The sequence below is a fragment of the Euprymna scolopes genome, chromosome 17 (genome assembly GCF_053919585.1).
Source record: "Euprymna scolopes isolate OS-2025 chromosome 17, ASM5391958v1, whole genome shotgun sequence".
Lineage (NCBI taxonomy): Eukaryota > Metazoa > Mollusca > Cephalopoda > Sepiida > Sepiolidae > Euprymna > Euprymna scolopes.
Genome location: NC_136498.1, coordinates 70,498,821 through 70,517,420, shown reverse-complemented (window position 1 = coordinate 70,517,420; position 18,600 = coordinate 70,498,821). Strand labels below are relative to the sequence as shown.

The 18,600-nt window shown below is 39.4% G+C and overlaps 1 protein-coding gene across 5 annotated transcripts in view; it reads right to left on the bottom strand.

Annotated features, from left to right (window-relative positions):
* The window catches only part of LOC145296782 (uncharacterized), an 823,821-nt gene that overhangs the window by 489,858 nt on the left and 315,363 nt on the right, over positions 1 to 18,600 (bottom strand). For 4 of the 5 annotated variants that reach the window (XM_080142846.1, XM_080142847.1, XM_080142845.1 and 1 more), the window contains exons 6-7: positions 10,762 to 10,935; positions 5,413 to 5,487 (exon numbers count right to left, since the gene is read on the bottom strand). In XM_080142846.1, the coding sequence (XP_079998972.1) occupies positions 5,413 to 5,487; positions 10,762 to 10,935 (249 nt within the window). Of the gene's footprint in view, positions 1 to 537; positions 553 to 5,412; positions 5,488 to 10,761; positions 10,936 to 18,600 lie in introns of all 5 variants that reach the window. The other variant, XM_080142844.1, reaches the window with a different exon arrangement.

The following is an 18,600-nucleotide window of genomic DNA, read 5'->3' as shown; positions in this document are numbered from 1 at the left end:
TAGTTGAACGATGAAAACAATATTTTTGAATAATCAAAAACTAAAATTTAAACCAAGAAAATAACTTTTATTATAAGTTTCATGCAAAAAATACTTTTTTAATAACAAACAACTGATAATCAACAAAACCTTTTTATTTTAATAAGATTTTCTTTTTATTATTTTTAAAATAATTTTCATTCAAATAAATATAATTATTCAGATTTTATAAAATAATTAGCAAATGATACCAAAGAAATGGTTTCTTTATGGTTTTTGTATTAGTATTAAGGCGCTCAACGTTTTGACTCCTAACGACTTTTTCCCTAAACCGCTCGGACAATTTTGACCGTAGCATGCGCCTTATACTGCACAAGTACCATATATAATTGACAAATAATTAGCTATAAAAAAGACAGCATGACACAAAATGTCATTTCCTTTTGATTCGTCCTGTAATATAACAATTTGTAGGCGTATATGTAAGTGTGTGAATATATAAATAACGAAGTGCACGTTGATCATGTACAAACCAAGGTTTTATTTTCCGACACTTACCTCCTCTTCGATTGACTGCAGTAAAAGAAACAGCAATAAGTGAATAAGATAATACGTAATGCGCATGCGTATATTCGAAAAATAAAAACAAAACGCAAAGGACTATTATCCTCATCTTTCTTATTTGTTGTTTCACGACTTTTCGCCCAACTAATCCTCTGGCCTTCGTCAGGTAGTAACCGCGACGGGATAGGAACTCCGAACTTCCTAACTGCATTCTCAGCAATTACTGCCATCCATAGTTGTTGTCGTCTCCCCACGTTTTGGCCAAGTAAGCCACTCTACGGTTCTAGGTGAGAATTGTCTGAAGATAGCAGTTTCTATCCTACTCAAAGCGTGCAGTTAGGGAGTTCAGTGTTCCTATCCCGTCGCGGTTACCACCTGACGAAGGCCGCAGGAATAGTTGGCCGAAACGTCGTGAAACAACAACTAAGAAAGATGAGGATCCGCAATAAATAAATTAAGAAATAATACTCATCTCAATAATGAATTCCAATTAAAATATATAAAACGCAAAGGATTAAAAAAAAGAGAACACATTTAAACGGTTCGATTATATGATATGTAAATTATATTGAGGGTTCATGCCTTAAACTATATTTTTTGTTAAAATTAATGCATTTATTCACATTTGACAAACAAAAAAATATTAGCTTCATGAAAATTTATTTTAAAAAAAATGTAAATTATAAATGTTATAAGTTTAATATTTCGGACGGTCTTCCATTTTTGTTATCAAAATATGTCTTTTGCAAAAAAAAAAAAAAAAAAAAAAGAATTAAATATGCAAATTTCATGAAAAACAAAACATTCCCAACTGTATACAAGGTTCATTTATAATGTTCTCAAATAATATTTCTTTCTCTTAACTCGTATGTAGCCTCAAAGTGAAATTGCACGTTCCAACAGCAATAAAAATTTCTGCAGTATTTAAGGCAGTAAATCAGGGTGTTTATTTTTCACCGTAATTTAAGAAATTTCGTTAATTTCCGTGGAAGTAAAACTATTCTCTAACTTTTTAGGTGCATTTAAAAAATAAGTGTTTACCTACACAATTGGTTAAAAGCATTAAGTATATACATTATAAACAATGTGCCTATATTGACTTGTGCCGGAATAAAGAACACTGTTTGGGGAGCTTTTGAGCTTCACACGGTTAAAAAGCCTGTATTTCATTATCCTTGGGCGGGGCAAGTATAATCGAGTTAGTGTCGTTTTCATCTTGAAATGTCAGCACACATCAGCTTGGTTATAGTTTACAGATGTTTATAAAATCTCAGCCGTGTCAAAGCAATCGAGCTACACAGGTAATCTACTTGACCAACACCTGGACTTGGAAAACAAAATAACATGCCACTCTATTTGTTTTTAATATGTACGAGGGGCGTGCAATAAGTAATGCCCCTGTAATTTATTTCACAGAGGCGAAGTTTTTGAAAAGAAACTATATTCATATAAATTCCGTTTTGATCTTAGATGCAATGAGGTAGGAACTAAGGTTCTTTGCTTTTATAGTAGAGATGAATCTTGTGTGCATGTTTCGCACAGATGACTCGGGGATTAGAGCTCAGTCGAACACCTTCCATGGAAGTAACGATGGGGTAAAGTAATACTAACAATCTCTCTTGTGTGAATAAGTAGCTGTATGCAAATGAAGAGATAAGCCTCCACTAGATTGTTAAGCCGATGTTGTACTCTATCAAAGCAAAAAAGAGTAATCTAACCGGCACCTCTAGTATGCAACAGCAGTTATCCATCTTATGAGACGCCCGCCTCTTATACGACTAGAGTCATGTATTGCACAATAATAAGTAGCCCTTTTAGGTGTGAGGTTATTTAGTTTAATACAAAATGGTAAATTAGAAACACGAGAGAGCGGGACAGGACGTGTAAGAAAATCGATAGAGTGGGAAAGGACGTGTTAAAAAACACAAGTGTTCGGTGAAGTAGAATTCGAGACGTGTTCGGGACGCGCGAGTGGCGTCAGAGCAGAGCAAGAAGTCACACGTGGCCGGAAAAGGAGATATTTTGTTAAAAACTGAAACAGTGTCGAGGTTTTTTTTCCTTTCTTTTGGTTCCTTGCGCCGGAGTGTACAACGTTACAAACCTGTGCAGATCCACTTTCCTACGTGTGTTCTATTCCTCCGCCGAACATCAATCGTCATTAAATTATGTTATATATATCAGCAGCATTGAGGTTAGGCGGTTTCAACCCGCTTGCTCCAAAGAGATTATTAAGTCTACAAGCGACCCCCAGTCGCTTATGTAGGGAAGATGATGACGTTAGGCTTTTGTAATTCTTGCAGGTAGGTGTCGAGGTCCTCTTACATACAATGCCTGGTATTCCTAAATAGTCACTCATCTGGTAATGACCAGGTGCAATGTTGCTTAACTCCGGTGATCTAACGAAAGCTGATGTGTCATCATAATTATGCCGTATACACTTCATTCGATTACCGATGAATGATTCACTGTTTATACACAGATTCAGAACAACGATTATACAAACATCTTTGGTAACGTAAAGAAAAAGAAACGCAATTCAAATAAACAGGACGTTTTGAACAAATCTACCACGCCTGATTCTTTTGTCTGTCATCAACAAATCCGCCATGATGATGGCCTGATCTCGTCTGATGAAAACGGAATAAACAAAAAAGTCTTGATTATTTCAAGGCGGGCAAAAAGAGGGCAAGTCTCTTTTTGGTATAAATAGGAGTTCAAATCCCTTTGGATTTATTATGCTTTTTTTATATAAAAGTTTGCCGAAATTACTGGAAAATGTATGCTTAAAAAAAGCCACCCCTTGAAAAGTTGTTTCGGAGAATAAGTTTTGACAGTTTCTAATTTAAAAAAAATCTTTCAGAATGCTAATATTTAGCGAACTGTGAAGTTTTTTTTTTAAATATATTATAGAGTCATGGCTTATCAGGGCCCCGATGCCAGCCATCTTCTATAATATAAATCTCACCTGCCTGTTTGTATGTATGTATGTATGTATGTATGTATGTTTGTATGTATGTATGTATGTTTGTATGTATGTATGCATGTTTGTATGTATGTATGCATGTATGTATGTTTGTATATCTGCCTAAAGCTTTTTAGAGGCGGTGGATTTTCATGAGATAGGTATCGTTTTGAAGCTTGACGCTTGCGGACAAAAAATATCAAAAAAATTGGCGAAAAACATTAATTCTTTCACCCTAAACTGGGTACTTTTCTACAAGGAGGAGGTCGTTTTTTTCGACGAAAGTCATCCCCTCTTTTCGATTGACTAGCCTTAATTTAAATCTTCGCCACTTCTGGTTTGGAGATGGATGCAATGGCAAAGACGTCATGTTTTTTTTTCTCCTTCGCGGTATGGGTTCGCGCCTGCTTGCCTACTACGTTTTTTTTTGTTCAACGCACACTTCCAAACACCAGAAAAAACGCTGGGCACCCAGGCTATTTCAAGCACAAAACGTTTACGAGGGAAAAGTGAGAGAACACGGTGATGATCGAGGATGGTAGGAATTGGGTAGAAGTTTATTATCTAAAATGACAGCAGAAAGAAACAAGCATTTTTCTTTAGTTGAGAATTATAGAAAATAAGGTACACGGGTGTCAGCTCGACATCTTGTGTGATGGAGGCGAATGTGATGTCAAATGGCCCAAAGGAAGAGAGGTAGAGTGTGAGAGGGAAAGAAGTAGTACGTTGTAAACTTGTGGTTTTGAAAATATCCCGATACGTTGGAGAACTTTGGCAGGGGAAATGATGGTTTACGCAACAGTTTTTCGTAATAAATGAGTACTCCGCATCAGCAGTGTAGCGAATTCATCTACAAATGAAAGGCGGTATGATTTTCGTAAATAATAGTATTTTTATTAAGTCAGAGGTCGATAATTACGGCTTGATCATATCTTATCTGATCACAGTTGAAAGTGATTTGTCGTTCAGGTTCCGCATGCTGAGGTGGGTTCAATTGCTACGTCTCGCCATAATGTGAATCCCAATGCTACGAAATGCATATAAGCAACGTTGACCCTGGCTAGTACCAGATGGGTGACCATTTGGGAATTCTAGGCGCTGTATTTGCTTGCCGCTTTACTCGGCATTGTTTCCAGTCGCCCTGAACCTCCACTTGTCACTGGCATTCAACAATGTTGACGCAGGAGAATGTGGTTGGGGATTGTGATACTCTTGCCACAAAAATTTGATGTGCAGGAACCATTACAGATGGTATCCATAATCTGTTAAGTTTGAAGTAAGCCTTATATATAATTATATCTTTATTTTTTACCTTTAGTGAATACAGAGCATTAGAGCTTGCTTCGGCAGACACAGATGAATTATGAACTGCTTCATAAGATATTCTGTATTTAATACATAATATCTTATGAAGCAGGTCAGGCGAAGCAAACTCTAATGCTCTGTCTCACTAAAGGTAAAAAAATAAAGATTACATTTAGCTCTACTTTAGTACTAAGCACCTTTTGATCCCATTTTTTACCATCCTACATTGAATTTTACCTTTAATTATATATATATATATATATATATATATATATATATATATATATATATATATGTATGTATGTGTGAGTGTGTGTGTGTGTGCTTTCCTTTTAATTTTATTATCGTTTTCTTATAGCCTGGCCTAAGGGCATTCTAGTGGCGCCCAGAAATTTACCTGTTATCTCATGCATCCCAACCGAGAGATCTTTGTAAGATTCTAACCGTCCTTTTAAGTAGAGTTGTTTATGTCCTTTGTGCACAAGGCCCATAAGGCATATTTACCAGTTAGTGTTTTAAATTCTTTTTCACGGACCCGTTTTCTCCTATAATAATAGAGATTATTTATACATGTTTGTGTTTTTAATAAAAGTTTAGTTTACCTTAGGAATTTCATCACAAGTTTCCCTTTCCGGTTTTTGGTAGTCGCAGTGAAGCACCATCCATTGTAGTTCAAACTATATTTGGAAAAAGAAAAGACAAATGATAATATAGAGTAAAAAGAAAAAAAAAATTGAATTCTCCAGGAAAAGGTAATTAATCTTGCAATGTTTAGTAATGAAATTAAAAATGAATAAATTCATTAAAATATGTTGCATGTAACCATTTTAAACAAAGTTGTATCTTGTATTACTAATTAATGAGAAGATGTAAAGCCTTTGTAATCCACTCTTGGCGTTTTCAATATCGACGTTTTTCTAGTTTATGTTTTAAAGATTAATTTTGTTTTGTCGACATTTTTTTTTTTTTAGTTTTCGTCTAACTTTATTAAATATTTTTCTAAATAAATTAATAACAATGCATGCTATTTAAAAATCTAATATGAACAATGAAAGCAAGCAGAGGTGTGTGTTCGAAGACATTCTGACCATTTTAAAACTAAGGGCGAGGATACAGCGGACGTATGTAAATCAAACGCGATGTACAACAGTGGTGGTGCGACGGACGGGCGAGGGGAATCAAGTTCATCAGATGCAAACAGAGAGAGAAAGAGAGAGCAGAAGCAAGTGCACTTGGGTCGGGTTGAAGGACGATGGGGGAAGGTGCAGCTGTATCGGTGGAGGATAATTAAGGTACTGCATTAGATATGGAGGAAAAACAAAGCAGGAGCGCCAGAGACTAAAAGTCTGGTGTAAGAAATTCTGCAGAAATAAGCAGGCTCCTTATTGGACGGTTTGTCCGCCTACGGTTTTGTTTGAAACAATCAAATTGCATGTTATTACTAACTGCCGAGGAGGTTCTTGGCGCCGAATTTATCTTTTCAGATCGCCAGATTTCGAGAAAACGCAAGCTGGAATGGACATCGAACTCTCACTCGAAGTTCAAGCCTCAAAATTACTTTGTCTCTTGGGCGAATTAGTATATTCTTGCACGTTGTTGTGCTCTGTAAATCAATTGACTTTCTTCATTCAGTAAATCTGTCAAAGACGAAATTAAGTTTGACCTGTCATTGTCCACCTTTGGACAGTATCTACAGAGGACTCCTCGAGGCTACCGGAATTGCAGTATCCATCTTGGAAGATATCTCTCAACTCTTCAATCTGCGCATCGTTCTTCGTCAGCGCAAGTTTTGTACGCAACTTTTATCAAAGATGAACTATTATCCCTTTCGGAATGTTACCAGCCTATCATGGCAGATAGCTGAAGATGACGCATCTTTTGCAACTTGCATCTTTTTGCTTTAATAAAATTTACGTTGAAGTTTAAAAGGTGAGTGTGTTGTGATTCTGATTAGTTTTTTTTTTCATTCGGTCAGAGGCAAAACCTATGTGCGGATTTTCCCCACAATGGATACAGATTTATTGTTACGGGTACGACAGAATCGTGTAGTACAGTGGAGGCAATTGCAGCGATTACGAGAGCAGCAAAAGTAGGTTAACTAGCGAGCGAAAATAGCAGAGTCAGGTGAGCCAAAAATGAAGATAGCGGAGTCAGGTGCACTAGAAATAAAGATAGTGGAGGTAGGCGCACCAGAGATAAGGATAGCGGAAACAGGTGTACCAGGGCGAAGGATAGCGGAAGCAGGTGTACCAGGGCGAAGGATAGCGGAAGCAGGTGCATCAGAGGGAAGGATAGCGGAAGCAGGTGCATCAGAGGGAAGGATAGCGGAAGCAGGTGCATCAGAGGGAAGGATAGCGGAAGCAGGTGCATCAGAGGGAAGGATAGCGGAAGCAGGTGCATCAGAGGGAAGTATAGCGGAAACAGGTGCATCAGAGGGAAGGATAGCGGAAGCAGGTGCATCAGAGGGAAGGATAGCGGAAGCAGGTGCATCAGAGGGAAGGATAGCGGAAGCAGGTGCATCAGAGGGAAGGATAGCGGAAGCAGGTGCATCAGAGGGAAGGATAGCGGAAGCAGGTGCATCAGAGGGAAGTATAGCCGAACAGGTGCATCAGATGGAAGGATAGCGGAAGCAGGTGCATCAGAGGGAAGAATAGCGGAAACAGGTGCATTAGAGGGAAGGATAGCGGAAGCAGGTGCATCAGAGGGAAGTATAGCCGAACAGGTGCATCAGATGGAAGGATAGCGGAAGCAGGTGCATCAGATGGAAGGATAGCGGACGCAGGTGCACTAGAGAGAAGGATAGCGGAAGCAGGTGCATCAGAGGGAAGGATAGCGGAAACAGGTGAATCAGAGGGAAGGATAGCGGAAGCAGGTGCATCAGAGGGAAGGATAGCGGAAGCAGGTGCATCAGAGGGAAGTATAGCCGAACAGGTGCATCAGAGGGAAGGATAGCGGAAGCAGGTGCACTAGAGAGAAGGATAGCGGAAGCAGGTGCATCAGAGGGAAGGATAGCGGAAGCAGGTGCATCAGAGGGAAGGATAGCGGAAACAGGTGCATCAGAGAGAAGGATAGCGGAAGCAGGTGCATCAGAGGGAAGGATAGCGGAAGCAGGTGCATCAGAGGGAAGGATAGCGGAAGCAGGTGCATCAGAGGGAAGGATAGCGGAAGCAGGTGCATCAGAGGGAAGGATAGCGGAAGCAGGTGCATCAGAGGGAAGGATAGCGGAAGCAAGTGCACCAGAGGGAAGGATAGCGGAAGCAGGTGCATCAGAGGGAAGGATAGCCGAACAGGTGCATCAGAGGGAAGGATAGCGGAAGCAGGTGCATCAGAGGGAAGGACAGCGGAAGCAGGTGCATCAGAGGGAAGGATAGCGGAAGCAGGTGCATCAGAGGGAAGGATAGCGGAAGCAGGTGCATCAGAGGGAAGGATAGCGGAAACAGGTGCATCAGAGGGAAGGATAGCGGAAGCAGGTGCATCAGAGGGAAGGATAGCGGAAACAGGTGCATCAGAGGGAAGGATAGCGGAAACAGGTGCATCAGAGGGAAGGATAGCGGAAGCAGGTGCATCAGAGGGAAGGATAGCGGAAGCAGGTGCATCAGAGGGAAGGATAGCGGAAGCAGGTGCACCAGAGGGAAGGATAGCGGAAGCAAGTGCACCAGAGGGAAGGATAGCGAAAGCAGGTGCATCAGAGGGAAGGATAGCGGAAGCAGGTGAATCAGAGGGAAGGATAGCGGAAGCAGGTGCATCAGAGGGAAGGATAGCGGAAGCAGGTGCATCAGAGGGAAGGATAGCGGAAGCAGGTGCATCAGAGGGAAGGATAGCGGAAGCAGGTGCATCAGAGGGAAGGATAGCGGAAGCAGGTGCATCAGAGGGAAGGATAGCGGAAGCAGGTGCATCAGAGGGAAGGATAGCGGAAGCAGGTGAATCAGAGGGAAGGATAGCGGAAGCAGGTGAATCAGAGGGAAGGATAGCGGAAGCAGGTGCATCAGAGGGAAGGATAGCGGAAGCAGGTGCATCAGAGGGAAGGATAGCGGAAGCAGGTGCATCAGAGGGAAGGATAGCGGAAGCAGGTGCATCGGAGGGAAGGATAGCGGAAGCAGGTGCATCAGAGGGAAGGATAGCGGAAGCAGGTGCATCAGAGGGAAGGATAGCGGAAGCAGGTGCATCAGAGGGAAGGATAGCGGAAGCAGGTGCATCAGAGGGAAGGATAGCGGAAGCAGGTGCATCAGAGGGAAGGATAGCGGAAGCAGGTGCATCAGAGGGATGGATAGCGGAAGCAGGTGCATCAGAGGGAAGGATAGCGGAAGCAGGTGCATCAGAGGGAAGGATAGCGGAAGCAGGTGCATCAGAGGGAAGGATAGCGGAAGCAGGTGCATCAGAGGGAAGGATAGCGGAAGCAGGTGCATCAGAGGGAAGGATAGCGGAAGCAGGTGCATCAGAGGGAAGGATAGCGGAAGCAGGTGAATCAGAGGGAAGGATAGCGGAAGCAGGTGCATCAGAGGGAAGGATAGCGGAAGCAGGTGCATCAGATGGAAGGATAGCGGACGCAGGTGCACTAGAGAGAAGGATAGCGGAAGCAGGTGCATCAGATAGAAGGATAGCGGACGCAGGTGCACTAGAGAGAAGGATAGCGGACGCAGGTGCATCAGATGGAAGGATAGCGGACGCAGGTGCACTAGAGAGAAGGATAGCGGAAGCAGGTGCATCAGATGGAAGGATAGCGGAAACAGGTGCATCAGAGGGAAGGATAGCGGACGCAGGTGCACTAGAGAGAAGGATAGCGGAAGCAGGTGCATCAGAGGGAAGGATAGCGGAAACAGGTGCATCAGAGGGAAGGATAGCGGAAGCAGGTGCATCAGAGGGAAGGATAGCGGAAGCAAGTGCACCAGAGGGAAGGATAGCGGAAGCAGGTGCATCAGAGGGAAGTATAGCCGAACAGGTGCATCAGAGGGAAGGATAGCGGAAGCAGGTGCATTAGAGGAAGGATAGCGGACGCAGGTGCACTAGAGAGAAGGATAGCGGAAGCAGGTGCATCAGAGGGAAGGATAGCGGAAGCAGGTGCATCGGAGGGAAGGATAGCGGAAGCAGGTGCATCAGAGGGAAGGATAGCGGAAGCAGGTGCATCAGAGGGAAGGATAGCGGAAGCAGGTGCATCAGAGGGAAGTATAGCGGAAACAGGTGCATCAGAGGGAAGGATAGCGGAAGCAGGTGAATCAGAGGGAAGGATAGCGGAAGCAGGTGCATCAGAGGGAAGGATAGCGGAAGCAGGTGCATCAGAGGGAAAGATAGCGGAAGCAGGTGCATCAGAGGGAAGGATAGCGGAAGCAAGTGCACCAGAGGGAAGGATAGCGGAAGCAGGTGCATCAGAGGGAAGGATAGCGGAAGCAGGTGCATCAGAGGAAGGATAGCGGACGCAGGTGCACTAGAGAGAAGGATAGCGGAAGCAGGTGCATCAGAGGGAAGGATAGCGGAAGCAGGTGCATCGGAGGGAAGGATAGCGGAAGCAGGTTCATCAGAGGGAAGGATAGCGGAAGCAGGTGCATCAGAGGGAAGGATAGCGGAAGCAGATGTACTACAGACAAGGATCGCAGAGGTAGGTAAATCAGAGATAGAGATAATAAAGGCAGATGCACTAGAGATGAGGATAATGGAGGAAAGTGCATCATATTTATGGGAGAGCGAAGTCAGATGCACTAGAGATTATGATTGCCAAAGTAGGTGCATCAGAAACCAACACTAGACTATTCGTGGAGCGTTGCGTCACGATTGTAGAGGCGATGATGAAAGTTACGGTAATAGACAGAGGCACCGTTGCAAATGAAACAGGCATAGAGCGTTGTTTACGAACGGTACTTAAAGATTTCTTGAATCTATTGTATTGAAATATTTTATTGTGAAAATGCTGGCGGCAAGAACGAGGACAAATGTAAAAACAACTGAATTATACTCACAGGCACCGTGGTTCCATTTAGCTCATCTGTACCCAAAACAATTTCCCCTTCCGTATCAATATTGGCTCGTGGTTGCGTCACTGCTATTGATTCTACCGGCTTGCAATCAAGGTACATCTCGATGTATTCGCGCCCAACAGAGAAGTGGATCTTATGCCAGGCCTTAGAGAACAGCTGAAAAAAAAAGAATTTTTGTGTATTTCAATTTGTCAAATAAACAACTACTAAACAATATCGGCATTATAAAAAATAATAATAATTAATTAATTAATAATAATAATAATAATAATAATAATAATAATAATAATAATAAAAAGTGATTATTTTCCCACCGGTATTTTTTTTTGTGCTAAATTTTCGTTTTATTAAAATTCTTTATTTTGACTCAATCTCTGCCAAATATCATATTAATTCCAGTCAGTGGTTAAATGCAAATGTATCTAAAATATCCCTCATCTCAAGGGGGAAAGGAAAAAAAAAACAAAAAAACAAATCGGAGACTATATCTGACGGTATTACGACGAATCCACAATACATTTTAAGGCATTCTATTATCCATGCTTGTAAATATGGGAGGAGAATCTATCAAATATTTCTGATTTCGAATTACAACTACGGACTTATACTAAGTAAATATTAATAAGTCCTTTGAACCTCTTTCTTGAATTTTTTTATTTTTATTTTCAAATTTTTTTGTTCATGTCCCATGTGTATGTGTGATACTGCACGATACCTCCTGTATACATGGGAGCGTTACACTATCCCTGCAGCAGACCCACAGGTAAAACAACTCTGGGTCCGGTGTTGCCACAAACACCAAAATATGAAAAATGTCAATTACAAATAATCCAAACCGTGGGACCCAGACGAAAGATCACAAAAACAGAACAACCAAATCCGACAGAAACAAAACTTTATTGGAGTAAAATATGGGAAGAGCGACGAGATCACAATAGAAATGTCGAATGGCTGAAAGACATGAAAGAAGAGTTACAATAAATAGAAGAATGAACAGTGAATGAAATCAACAAGGAAACCATAAAGAAAACCCTAGGAAAAATGGCAAACTGGAGAGCACCAGGACACAACGGGATACATGCATACTGGTTCAAAAAATTCACAACCTTACACGAAAGGCTAGCCAAAAACCTGAGAAGATGTATACAGGAAGCAAGCCTACCAGACTGGATGACAAAAGATAGAACCACACTGCTACAGAAGGACACAGAGAAAGGGACCGTCCCTAGCAACTATAGGCCAATCACGTGCTTACCCGCTATGTGGAAGATACTGACAGCGCAACTGAAGGAACAAATCTACTACTCCCTGAATAACCGTGTACTCATCCCCGATGAGTAGAAAGGATGCCAAAAAGGAAAAAGAGGAACACATGACTTGTTATATATAAATCAAAAGATCCTAAAGGAGGTAAAAAGGAGGAGAAAGAATTTAGCCATGGCATGGATCGACTACAAAAAAGCGTACGACAGAATCCCCCAAGCATGGATAATAGAATGCCTTAAAATGTATAAAATACCAAGCGGGATCACCAACGTAATAGAAAATGCAATGAAAGCATGGAGAATGGAATTGACAGCTGATGGACAACACATAACAGAAATTAAAATACAAAGAGGCATCTTTCAAGGAGACTAACTATCACCACTACTGTTCATCATAGCCATGATGCCCTTGAACAGTATTCTGAGAAAGTGCCAAGACGGATACAAGTTCTCCAATACAGAGGAAAAAAATGAACCACCTGATGTACATGGACGATCTGAAACTTTTTGCAAGGACCGAAAAGGAGCTACAGACACTAATCAACACTACCAAAATCTTCAGCCAAGATATTCAAATGGAATTTGGAATGGGAAAGTGCACACAACTAGTTATAAGAAAAGGAAAACTGGAAACGACAGAAGGCATGGAACTACCCAACCAAACAGAAATGAGGGCACTAGGGGAACAAGACGACTATAAATACTTGGGAATTCTGAAAGCGGACACCACCAGAGCAACGGAAATGAAAGAGAAAATTGGAAAACAAGAAAACTCCTGGCAACGAAATTATATAGCAGAAACCTAATAAAAGTTATAAATACATGGGTAGTATCGCTAGTAAGATACTCTGGACCATTTATAGGGTGGACAAAAGAAGAACTGAGACAACTCGACCAGAAAACCAGGAAACTCATCACCATGCATAATGCACTACATCCAAAGGACGATATTGACTCTACGTGAAAAGGAAAGACGGCGGGAGGGGACTGATCTGTATAGAAGACTGTGTGAAGGATACGAAAAAGAACTAAAAAAGACATAATGCAAAACACTGAAAGGATAATTATGGCAGCGAGAGACACTGAAAAAAAATAACAAAACAGAAAACAGAGAGACCAGCGACAAAACGAGAAAAGAAAAATGGGAAGAGAAACAACTCCACAGAAGATTCATAAGAATGGCAAAAGATGAGAATAACGAAAACACATCGACATGGATGCGAAAAGGACATATAAACCGAGAAACTGAATCTCTAATAACTGCAGCACAAGATAACTCGATAATAACCAACCATATCAAAGCAAGCATCGATAAAACACAAGAAAACAGCAAATGCAGACTATGTGGACAGAGAGACGAAACGATAAACCATATTGTAAGTGAATGCAACAAACTGGCCCAAAAGAATACAAAAATAGACATGACCAAGTGGGGAGGGCAGGTCACTGGGAATTATGCAAACGACTGCATTTTTAGCGTAAAGACAAATGGTACAAGCATAAACCTGCAACAGTACTCGAAAACGAGAACTATGGGACATGGACATACAGACGGACAAACCCATCCAAGCAAGAAGACCAGATATCGTAATAATTAACAAGAAAGAAAAATCCTGTCAAATCGTAGACTTTGCTGTCCCAGCTGACCACAGGTGAGTATGAAAGAAAAGGAGAAACGAAGCCAATACACAGAGCTAGCCAGAGAGTTAAAAGTGATTTGGATGTTGAAGAAAATCAAAATAGTACCGATAATAGTAGGAGCACTAGGAACAATTCCGAAAAACTTCGAAAAGAGAATGGCAGAAATTGGAATCAGATGAATAACTGCAAAAATACAACGCCTAACGATAATAAAAACGGCTGAAATATTAAGGAAACCCATAGAATGTGGGGAATAACAAAAAACAATATAACAAAGAAGCGTTACAGGGAATGAAGAACGCCGAAGCTGCATATCTACAAGTTCTACACCACCATGCATCCCCCCCATTGTTTCATCACCGCCCCCTCCAATAGAAAAGTGATACCAAAGAGCCGAGAAGGATCAAGGAGGATGGAAAGACCGAGGAGAGAGAGCTGGCCAGACCTCTGCTGGACAAGCGCGAAGAGAACTGGGATCGTGGGAAGGCTTAGTGCCACTCAAATTCCAGTATAAACGAATAGCCACTACCAGCGAGAAATCAATGGTAAGGGGATGTTGCGATGACGCGAATTTATTTGAAAATGCTATCGAAGGAAGTGGAGAGAGCTAGACGTCTGGGGAGACTTGTTGTCACTCAGCTTCCAGAGAACACCACAGGTCTCCAAACCGATCGTTTGCTGACTTGTGTGAAAGCTCCATGTGATCCAATAATAATAATGTAGGTAATTATACTAATAATATGCAATAATAAATAATGATTAGATGGGTAATAATAATGATAATATCATTAAAATATTAATATGAGTATTGATACTGATAATTAATAATATTATATAATAATACGGTCATCTATAATAATATATATATAATAATATGGATATAATATGTGTATTATTATACAATAATATAGGCATAAATACTACTGCTACTAATAATAATAAATGTATAGGAATTAATAATAGTAGTAGTAGTAGTCGTAGTAGTAATAGTACTGATACTATTACTACTACTACTACTACTACTACTACTACTACTACTAATAATAATAATAATAATAATAATAAGAAGAAGAAGAAGAAGAAGAAGAAACCCTTGAATGTACAAATTAACACACAGGAGCAACAAGTGCGGCCCAGACAAACTACTGCAAAGGCAAAACATGAAACACTACATGAAACCAAGAACACTGAAGCCGCATATCTATAAGTTCTCTAACTCAACCCAGTCCCATCCTCCCATTGCCACCCCCCCAAAAAAGAGCGAGACTAAATAACCAAGTAGAGTCAAGAAGGAAGGAAAGACCGAGGAGTGAGCACTGACTAGACCTCCACTTTATAAGTTCGAAGAGAACTGGGACATTGGGGAGGCTTATTGCGACTCAAATTCCAGTAAAGACCAATAGCCACTACCAACGAGAAATCAATGGCAAGCAGATGTAATAATGCACATTTGTTTGCAAATGTTATCGAAAGAGGTGGAGAGTACTGGAAACCTGAGGAGACTTGTTGTCACTCAGTTTCCAGGGAACACCACAAGCTGTTTTCAAGAGGAGATCTTTGATGATCTGTGTGAAAGCTCCATGTGAGCCAATAATATGGCTGAAATACGTTTATAGTGATACATTACATGAAGACTATCGTACAAAAAAAGTTTTGTTTCGGAATTTCTTTTAAGATAAGGATTGATTGTTCGTAATATTTGGATGTTTTCGGACTATTATTCTCATCTTGAGTGTTGTTTTTACAACAGCTGGGTCGATGGAAGGACCCGTGGCCTAGTGGATAAAGAACTTGGTAAAATTCAGTTGCAAAAGTGACATTTTACTAGAGGATGAAGGCTTAATCCTCAGTGCGAGCGACACTCAAAATACAATTGTTAATATCTGCAGTAAGAGATGAAACTTTCAGGTCATGAATGCATAAGTTCAGTCATCATTACAATTCAATTTGCAATCCTCTGTGATCCATTCCAGCGGAATAAAAAGTAGGCGACATTACTGTTAGAATCCCCACCCTCGCACTTGTATCTATATGAGCCACTTCTAAAATAATTAGCTTATCATTATGGATTTTGGAATACTGCTGTTAGGCACAAATATGAGTAATATCGACTATATTTACTTTAGTTTTATACAAAAGGAGCGAAGTGGGCGTGGGAGTACTCGATAGAAAGTTAAACAACTCCAGTCTTTAAGAAATGTTGACATTAGGTATCAGATGTTATTTAATAAATATCCTTACAATTTTTGCTGATTTGCACTATTTTAAAATGTTTTACGAAATATAATATAGGTTCCACCTATTATTTGATAAATTTAAACATTTCGTCTTTCCATTAAATTGTTTCCATATTTTTTAGATATTAATTATATAAGATTCCCATAATCCCAATTCCGTTCTAAATAAGTTTAAGCTTACTCCTTAAAACGATCGACATTGTCCCAAACTTTTCCGCATTAGACCATTTACGACGTGCATGTGGTATTTCGTTTTTTTTGTGTGCGTGAGTTTGTTCCTTATAGACTCCGAAACGGCTGAACAGATTTTCTTTAAAATTTACAGAACTTAGTATATAAGTCTGGGAGTGATCTTAGTTAAGATGGGTCTCAGAATACCCCCGATAATTACCGATAATTACCGATAATCGAAACTGTTATTTTAATTTATCTATCATCGGTAAAGCCATTTTTCCATGCCGTCGTTTAGCAACAATGATAGAACAACTGGCCGTGTAAATTCTACTGTGGGTAATTGATAGCGTGTTTTTTTTTTCAGGACGTGACGTGGTCTGTAGGTTCAAACTCTGCACGTAAATTTCTTTATTTTTTCATATACTGCAAAGCATTTTATCAGACTTGAAAATTTACGTGTTTTTTATTTTTTATTTATTTTTTTTTTTTTTGCATGACGTGGTCTGTAGGTTCAAACCCAGCACGTAAATTTCTTAATGTTTTTTAATCAAAATATTATATTTAAGCGTATTTTACAACTGGAAAACACTGAATACATTTGGAGTTTATCGTCTGTAGATGTGTTAGGTGTTACCCAGTAATCTCAATGTATATATGTGTAGTTTAGGAGGAATAAAACCAGAATGTATAATTAAGTTTGTAAGAGCATAATTATATATAACTATATATAATTATGCTCTTACAAACTTAATTATACATTCTGGTTTTATTCCTCCTAAACTACACGTATATACATTGAGATTACTGGGTAACACCTAACACATCTACAGACGATAAACTCCAAATGTATTCAAGCAATATTAGCATCCCATTTTCAATATATAAGAATCACAGAAATTGTGACGTACTACCGGTTATGGACACAGCAGAAAGGCGATTAATTGTGCCTAAATGTGGAGAGTAGGACAGCAATGGGGCAGGCATTCAAAATCGATAAATCAAACCTTAACAAATTAATAAAAATATTATTTCTGTCTTCAAAAAGTGTTAGGTGTTACCATACACTCTTATGTATTTACATCGGAAACATGATAAAAAGATCATATTAAAAAGCAGATTCAAACGGAGAGATGTGTTTTAACAATAGTGGGGTTTTCATTTATTCAAACAATCAAGATGGCCAACCATATCTTGAATCTGCTGCGACAATTGTCCAATCGCACTAAAAGGAAATAGAAGTTAATATCTGTTTATCTTAAAAACTGAATGTTTGACTACAAAAATTATATATATATACATATATATATATGTGTGTGTGTGTGTGTGTGTTTGCATATTTGAGAATTAATAATTAGCAATCACACTAGGCATAAAGCGATGTTCTGACTTCTACTGTTAAACACTATATGACTAAGCTTACTGGATATGTCTGACGATGAGGCATCATATATACTATAAAGTAATATAAATTGTGATTCGCCTAGGGGTTCACTATCAGGCTGCAATAAAAGATGACTTTATAACCGAGGTAGAAACTTGACTGGCAGTAATTAGCATTTCCAAAACTGGAGATTACATAAACTTGAAACATCAGAGTATTGCGGATTAGAAACACGTTTTAGTAATAAAATAAATAATATGTAGAAGTTGTGAATCGGAAGTGTTTACTTAAAATCCCATAATGTTATTATTAGAAAAAGTTTTATCACTTGATTATATATAGGAAATAAATGATTAGAACTATTTTCTTTTTTATTCTTCATTTCAACAATAATTTCATTAATAGTAAATGAAATATATATATATATATATATATATATATATATATATATATATATATATATATATATATATAATATTGCTATGTATATAATATAATGTTGCTCTTCCCTGTGACCTCTTTCCCAAAGAAGAGACGTCAGGGATAAGCTAATGTATCCTAGCGTGGATGAAACGCGGAATATTCTGCGTAGCTTAAAGCTCTATCTCCTATTTGGTTTTATCGAGCTTTTACATCTGGTTGAGATTAATTTATAAATATTAATTCTTTAATATTTATAATATACTTTAGCTGTACCATCTTAGATCATTTTGGTAAATTTAATTGTAATTTTTATTCTATTTTATATATATACTAGCATTTAAGCCCGGCGTTGCCCGGGTGTTTGGATGTGTATGTTGAGCAAAAAAAAAAGTGGTAGTAGGAAGGCAAGCTCGAACCCGTACCGTAAAGGAGGAAAAGAACGGGGTAACCTAACCTTTATGCTGTTACGACCACCGCCAAACCGGAAGCGACATTTTTTAAAAAATTAAGGCTAACCAATCTAAAGAAGAGGATGACTTTCAAAAATATCGGCGAAAAAAGTGACCCCCTGTAGAAAAGTGCCTAGTTGAAGGGGAAGATATTCATGTTTTTAGCCAATTTTTCGATATTTGTCGTATGAAAGGTCGAACTTTAAAACGATACTGATCTTGGTAAAATCCGTCGCCTCTATTGTAAGTTT